The sequence below is a fragment of the Podarcis pityusensis genome (genome assembly GCF_964106645.2).
Source record: "Podarcis pityusensis genome assembly, contig: HAP1_SCAFFOLD_419, whole genome shotgun sequence".
Lineage (NCBI taxonomy): Eukaryota > Metazoa > Chordata > Lepidosauria > Squamata > Lacertidae > Podarcis > Podarcis pityusensis.
In genome coordinates this window covers 30,001-38,134 of record NW_028293329.1, presented here as the reverse complement: position 1 = coordinate 38,134, position 8,134 = coordinate 30,001, and the positions used below count along the sequence as shown (strand labels likewise).

At 28.5% G+C, this 8,134-nt stretch overlaps 2 protein-coding genes across 2 annotated transcripts in view; one reads left to right on the top strand and one right to left on the bottom strand.

Annotated features, from left to right (window-relative positions):
* Nucleotides 1-2,496: 2,496 nt before the first annotated feature.
* LOC308469081 (large ribosomal subunit protein eL39-like) lies at nucleotides 2,497-5,093 on the bottom strand. The gene is made up of 3 exons (XM_081024400.1): nucleotides 4,971-5,093; nucleotides 3,519-3,622; nucleotides 2,497-2,674 (listed from the first exon to the last, which is right to left on the bottom strand). Exons 1-3 carry the CDS (start codon nucleotides 4,971-4,973, stop codon nucleotides 2,626-2,628), a joined length of 156 nt encoding a protein of 51 aa, XP_080880526.1. The 5' UTR covers nucleotides 4,974-5,093; the 3' UTR covers nucleotides 2,497-2,625.
* A 2,080-nt stretch (nucleotides 5,094-7,173) lies between these two features.
* LOC308469080 (protein AMBP-like) overlaps nucleotides 7,174-8,134 on the top strand; it is an 18,273-nt gene continuing 17,312 nt past the window's right edge. Inside the window, exon 1 of the mRNA XM_081024399.1 lies at nucleotides 7,174-7,416. Within this exon, the coding sequence (XP_080880525.1) occupies nucleotides 7,189-7,416 (228 nt within the window). The 5' untranslated portion in view covers nucleotides 7,174-7,188. The remainder of the gene's footprint in view (nucleotides 7,417-8,134) is intronic.

Here is an 8,134-nt window from a genome sequence, read left to right as displayed (position 1 = left end):
CATCCTTTCTCCAATTCCTATCATTCAATGACAGGATAATAATTTATAATAATTTATATATTCTATTCTATATATACTATACTATAAAATTATGATTATAATAATTATCATCCTTTCTCCAATTCCTATCATTAAATGACAGGATAATAATTTATAATAAATTATAACGATCTATTCTATTCCATATATACTATATTATAAAATTATGATTATAATAATTATCATCCTTTCTCCAATTCCTATCATTCAATGACAGGATAATAATTTATAATAAATTATATATTCTATTCTATATATACTATATTATAAAATTATGATTATAATAATAATTATCATCCTTTCTCCAATTCCTATCATTAAATGACAGGATAATCATTTCTAATAAATTATAACTATCTATTCTATTCTATATATATTATAAAATTATGATTATAATAATTATCATCCTTTCTCCAATTCCTATCATTCAATGACAGGATAATAATTTATAATAAATGATAACTATCTATTCTATTCTATATATATTATAAAATTATGATTATAATAATGATCGCCGTCCCCCCTTTCTCCAATACTTATCATTAAATGACAGTATAATCATTTATAATAAATTATAACGATCTATTCTATTCCATATATACTATATTATAAAATTATGATTATAATAATGATCGCCGTCCCCCCTTTCTCCGATACTTATAATTAAATGACCGTATAATAATTTATAATAATTTAATAATAATTTATATATAAGCTTTCTCTATGTATAAGAATTTATAATAATTTATATATCAGCTTTCTCGACCCTGAGGAGCTAGATTTCTCCCTGCGATGCCCATGATGATAATAATAATAATAATAATAATAATAATAATAATAATAATAATAATTAATATTAATAATATTAATTAATAATAATAATAAGATTAATAACCTTGCAAGTGGATGATGGCCTGAAGGCCATCAATCTGCTCCCGGACGTCCCTCCTCCTGGCGAACCGCATGGCGGCGGAGTGAGGGGCGTCCCCAAGGGGGCGGGGCCAGGGAGCCCCGCCCACGGGCTGCCCTGTGAGGTCACAGAGGCGCTTGTGACATCACAGGCTTCCCTCTGGGAGTTCCAGGCTGGTTGAGGGGGGAATGATTGACAGGGGAGGCGGGGCCAGGGTCCGCTGAATGATTGACAGGGAAGGCGGGGCCAGGGTGAGATAGTCCCACCCGCTGAATGATTGACAGGGAAGGCGGGGCCAGGGTCCGCTGAATGATTGACAGGGAAGGCGGAGCTAGGGTCCTCTAGTCCCACCCACTGAATGATTGACAGGGAAGGTGGGGCTAGGGTCCGCTGAATGATTGACAGGGAAGGCGGAGCTAGGGTCCTCTAGTCCCACCCACTGAATGATTGACAGGGAAGGCGGGGCCAGGGGCAGCTAGTCCCACCCACTGAATGATTGACAGGGAAGGCGGGGCCAGGGTCAGCTAGTCCCACCCACTGAATGATTGACAGGGAAGGCGGGGCCAGGGTCAGCTAGTCCCACCCACTGAATGATTGACAGGGAAGGCGGAGCCAGGGTCTGCTTGTCCCACCCACTGAATGATTGACAGGGAAGGCGGAGCCAGGGTCCTCTAGTCCCACCCACTGAATGATTGACAGGGTAGGCGGAGCCAGGGTCTGCTTGTCCCACCCACTGAATGATTGACAGGGAAGGCGGAGCTAGGGTCCTCTAGTCCCACCCACTGAATGATTGACAGGGAAGGCGGAGCTAGGGTCCTCTAGTCCCACCCACTGAATGATTGACAGGGAAGGCGGGGCTAGGGTCCGCTGAATGATTGACAGGGAAGGCGGAGCTAGGGTCCTCTAGTCCCACCCACTGAATGATTGACAAGGAAGGCGGGGCCAGGGTCAGCTAGTCCCACCCACTGAATGATTGACAGGGAAGGTGGGACCAGGGTCCGCTGAATGATTGACAGGGAAGGCGGAGCTAGGGTCCTCTAGTCCCACCCACTGAATGATTGACAGGGAAGGCGGGACCAGGGTCCGCTGAATGATTGACAGGGAAGGCAGAGCTAGGGTCCTCTAGTCCCACCCACTGAATGATTGACAGGGAAGGCGGGACCAGGGTCCACTGAATGATTGACAGGGAAGGCGGAGCTAGGGTCCTCTAGTCCCACCCACTGAATGATTGACAGGGAAGGCGGGGCCAGGGTCCACTGAATGATTGACAGGGAAGGCAGAGCTAGGGTCAGCTAGTCCCACCCACTGAATGATTGACAGGGAAGGCGGGTCTAGCTGAATCCCAGAATGATTGACAGGGAAGGCGGGGCCAGGGTTGTGTAGTCCCACCCACTGAATGATTGACAGGGGAGGAGGAGCCAGGGTCCGGTGAATGATTGACAGGGAAGGCGGGTTCAATGAATGATTGACAGGGAAGGCGGGGCCAGGGTCTATCCTGGAACGACGATAATGGTCAGAATAATAATAATAAGAGACATAGACTAAACTTAGACCATCATAATAATCATAATAATAATTGTTCATAGACAAAGATGCATTCCAAAATTCGGTTTTTAACTCGTTAATCTTGGTAATTAACAAATGTTTCTACAAGATAATCTTGGAGCTGCTTCTCTTTACAGGCCCAGCTTGGTCCTCCTCCAGTGTCTCCTTTTGGAGTTGTACCTGGAAGGAAAATAATAATAATAATAATAATAATAATAATAATTAATAAATAAATAAATAAATAAAAAATATAAAAAGGAATTAAATTAGTAATAATAAAAATTAAATATAATAAAATAATAAAAATAAATATAATAAGTAATAAAAATAAAAATAAAAATATAAAATAAAAAAAGGAATCAAATTAGTAATAATAAAAATAAAATATAATAAAATAATACTAATAAATATAATAAGTAATAAAAATAAAAATAAAAATATAAAATAAAAAAAGGAATTAAATTAGTAATAATAAAAATAAAATATAATAAAATAATACTAATAAATATAATAAGTAATAATAAAAATAAAAAAATAAAAAAATAAAAAAGGAATTAAATTAGATAATAAAAATAAAATACAATACAATAATAATAATAAATATAATAAGTAATAAAAATAAAAATAAAAATAAAAATAAAAATGGAATTAAATTAGTAATAATAAAAATAAAATATAATAAAATAATAATAATAAATATAATAAGTAATAAAAATAAAAATATAAAAAAATAAGGAATTAAATTAGTAATAATAAAAATAAAATATAATAAAATAATAATAATAAATATAATAAGTAACGATAATAATAACAATTAAATAATAAAATAACATCAAAATAATCATTTCATTTCTATTTCATTTCAGATTTAAAACACTGAATTAATGCAACAGCCTAAAACCAACAATCAATTCAAAATTCGAAAATCCATTTCGGGGGGATAATTAATCCCTCTTCGTCTTCAATTAATTCATCCAATCAATCTTCCCATTCTCCTATTAATCCTATTAATAGCCAGGCGGACCTGATTTTATTTCCAGTTTTCATGCGGATCCATTGCGGGATCGGCCGGTTCTGCTTCTGTTTTTTGGCCAGGAATCGCTTGATCTGGAAGGTCTTGTGGGAAGACTGGCAGGTTGGGGAGAAAAGAGAGAATAATAATAATAATAATAATAATAATAATAATAATAATAAAGTTTTAATAATAATAGAGTTTTAATAATAATAATAATAATAATAATAATACTAGAGTTTTAACAATAATAAAAAAATAGTTTTAATAATAATAATGAGTTTAATAATAATAATACTAGTTTTAATAATAGTTTTAATAATAATAATAATAATAATGAGTTTTAATATTAATACTAGTTTTAATAATAGAGTTTTAATAATAATAATAATACTAGTTTTAATAATAATAATAATGAGTTTTAATATTAATAATAGTAGTTTTAATAATTGTTTTAATACTAGTTTTAATAATAATAATAATAATGAGTTTTAATATTAATAATACTAGTTTTAATAATAGAGTTTTAATATTAATAATAATACTAGTTTTAATAATAATAATAATGAGTTTTAATATTAATAATACTAGTTTTAATAATAGAGTTTTAATACTAGTTTTAATAATAATAATAATAATGAGTTTTAATATTAATAATACTAGTTTTAATAATAGAGTTTTAATACTAGTTTTAATAATAATAATAATAATGAGTTTTAATATTAATAATACTAGTTTTAATAATAGAGTTTTAATATTAATAATAATACTAGTTTTAATAATAATAATAATAATGAGTTTTAATATTAATAATACTAGTTTTAATAATAGAGTTTTAATACTAGTTTTAATAATAATAATAATGAGTTTTAATATTAATAATACTAGTTTTAATAATAGAGTTTTAATATTAATAATAATACTAGTTTTAATAATAATACTAATGAGTTTTAATATTAATAATACTAGTTTTAATAAGAGTTTTAATATTAATAATAATACTAGTTTTAATAATAATAATAATGAGTTTTAATATTAATAATACTAGTTTTAATAAGAGAGTTTTAATATTAATAATAATACTAGTTTTAATAATAATAATAATGAGTTTTAATATTAATACTAGTTTTGATAATAAAAAATAGTTTTAAAAATAATAAAAATTACAATAGTTATAATAATAATAATAATAATAATAATAATAATAGTTTTAATAATAATAATACACAGTTTTGAGGATAATAATAATAGTAGAGTTTTAATAATAATAATAATACTAGTTTTAATAATAATTATAATAGTTTTAATAGTAATAATACAGAGTTTGGATGATGATAGTACTAGAGTTTTAATAATAATACTAGTTTTTAATAATAATAATTATAAGAGTTTTAATCACAATAATACTAGGGCTTTAATCATGTTAATAATAGTAATACTTTTCTTAATAACGGATTCCCTTACCATCCTCCAAGCTCCTCCAATGGCCTACCAACGAGAAGAGGAAGCGGAAGTGGCGGAAGGTTCCTTCCGGTTCGGAAACCGGAAGTGCCTTCAAAAACCGGAAGTGCCCTCTGGTGGCGCCAGGAAGCCATTGCAGGCATATTGATTCAAAAAAACTAGTTTTTGAGCTTGGCAACCATTTCTTAATAATAATAATAATAATAATAATAATAATAATAATAATAATAATAATAATAATAGAAAATTTTAAATGAGTAAATTGTGCTCTAGAGCCAACAAATACCATAATAATAATAATAATAATAATAATAATAATAATAGAAAATTTTAAATGATTAAATTGTGCTCTAGAGCCAAAAAATACCGTAATAATAATAATAATAATAATAATAATAATAATAATAGAAAATTTTAAATGAGTAAATTGTGCTCCAGAGCCAACAAATACCATAATAATAATAATAATAATAATAACAGAAAATTTCAAATGATTAAATTGTGCTCTAGAGCCAAAAAATACCGTAATAATAATAATAATAATAATAATAATAATAGAAAATTTTAAATGAGTAAATTGTGCTCTAGAGCCAAAAAATACCGTAATAATAATAATAATAATAATAATAGAAAATTTTAAATGAGTAAATTGTGCTCTAGAGCCAACAAATACAATAATAATAATAATAATAATAATAATAATAATAATAATAATAATAGAAAATTTTAAATGATTAAATTGTGCTCTAGAGCCAACAAATACCATAATAATAATAATAATAATAATAATAGAAAATTTTAAATGATTAAATTTGCTCTAGAGCCAAAAAATACCGTAATAATAATAATAATAATAATAATAATAGAAAATTTTAAATGAGTAAATTGTGCTCTAGAGCCAACAAATACCATAATAATAATAATAATAATAATAATAATAATAATAGAAAATTTTAAATGAGTAAATTGTGCTCTAGAGCCAACAAATGCCGTAATAATAATAATAATAATAATAGAAAATTTTAAATGATTAAATTGTGCTCTAGAGCCAAAAAATACCGTAATAATAATAATAATAATAGCAAATTTTAAATGAGTAAATTGTGCTCTAGAGCCAACAAATGCCGTAATAATAATAATAATAATAATATCTATTAAAATCCCAGGCAGTCTTTTTTCAAAATGACTAAATCGTGGCTCTCCGGTCATCTAATAATAATAATAATAATAATAATAATAATAATATCTATTAAAATCCCAGGCAGTCTTTTTTCAAAATGACTAAATCGTGGCTCTCCGGCAGCTAATAATAATAATATTAATAATATTAATAATAATGGAGGATCTCAAAGCTGGGGATTTCAAAGCCTTCCCAAAACTTATTTTATTTTATTTTATTTTATTTTATTTTATTTTTTATTTTATTTTATTTTATTTTATTTTATTTTATTTTATTTTATTTTATTTTATTTTATTTTATTTTATTTTATTTTGCAAGCCTGGGGTGACTTTGGGCCGTTTTGCAACCTTTGCTCCGGTTTTGGTGTATTTTGCAAGTTTTCCCCCAAATCTCTGTTTGTTCCCGTCAATGATTGACAGCCGCCGGCCAATGATTGACGGTCGGCAAACAGATGCAGCTGCGTTTGGAAATAATAGAAATTTAAAGGTCATTTAAGACCAAATTGGGCAGAAAACGGCCTTAAAAACGGACCGACTTTTCCTATAAAAAGCGGGAAATAAATTGAATTTAATCCGATTTTAATAGGAAAAGAACTGGCTTTTCCCAGCAGAAAAATGAATGAAGGAAGCTTTGAATAGGAAAACTACAATTCCCATCATCCCTGACCACTGGGCCTAATACTAATACTAATAATAACACTAATAATAATACTAATAATATTACTAATAATACTAATAATACGAACAATACTAATGGGATATGGGGAAAAATAATAATATTAATCATGGAAAAGTACTCCCATGAATAATAATAATAATAATATATTTATACCCATCTGGCCACAAAACACAATAATAATGATAATAATAATAATAATAATAATAATAATACTAACGGCTAATACTAATACTACTAATGTCAAATGATAATAATCATCATCATGGAAAAGTAATAATGGGAATTATAGTCCCCAAAACCAGCCAGAAACCCAATTTTTTTCCCTTTCCTTCATTCCCCCTGCTATCGATTATCGGTTAATTAATGACCCCGGCCGATAACGAAGGTTGCTCATTAACGGAGGGCCGAGCCAGGGCCAAAGTCCTCTCTTCCCGGACTCCAAAATCGGCATTTTTCCACCCGAATCGGACGTCTCTTTTTCTCTCTTTCTGGGGGAAAATGGAGAAATTTATTCTTTTCGCTTTTTCCGCCCTGGTTCTGGGTTCGAGTTTCGGACGGATAGAAGGACAGGAAGCTGTGGAAGTGGAGAGGGTGATAATAATTAATAATAATTATGATTAATAACCATTAAGAAGGATGAATGATTAGTAAGAATTAATATATGATAATAGATCAGATTTTATAAATATATTTTTATAAATATATAAATATATTATTATTATTATTAGGATTAATATAATTAATGTATTATTAATATAAGGATTAATCAGGATTAATATTAATGATATATGAGAATAGATCGGATTTTATTTGCATCAGCCTCTAATAATAATAAAAATAATGAAAATAATGATAATAATAAGGATTAATAAGGATTAATAAGGATTAATGATATATGATAATAGATCGGATTTTATTTGCATCAGCCTCTAATAATAATAAAAATAATGACAATAATGATAATAATAATAAGCCGGCTAATATTGATAATAATAAGGATTAATAAGGATTAATAAGGATTAATGATGTATGATAATGGATCGCATTTTATTTGCATCAGCCTCTAATAATAATAAGAATAATGATAATATTGATAATAATAATAAGCCGGCTAATATTGATAATAATAAGGATTAATAAGGATTAATAAGGATTAATGATATATGAGAATAGATCGGATTTCATTTGCATCAGCCTCTAATAATAATAAAAATAATGATAATAATGATAATAATCAGCCGGCTAATAATGATAATAATAAGGATTAATAAGGATTAATAAGGATTAATGATATATGATAATAGATCAG

Excerpts from the sequence above, each read along its gene's own strand:
- LOC308469081 (XM_081024400.1), bottom strand. Across the intron at positions 2,675-3,518 it reads AAAACTGGAAATAAAATCAG|GTACAACTCCAAAAGGAGAC; the intron begins GTCCGCCTGGCT and ends TTTTCCTTCCAG.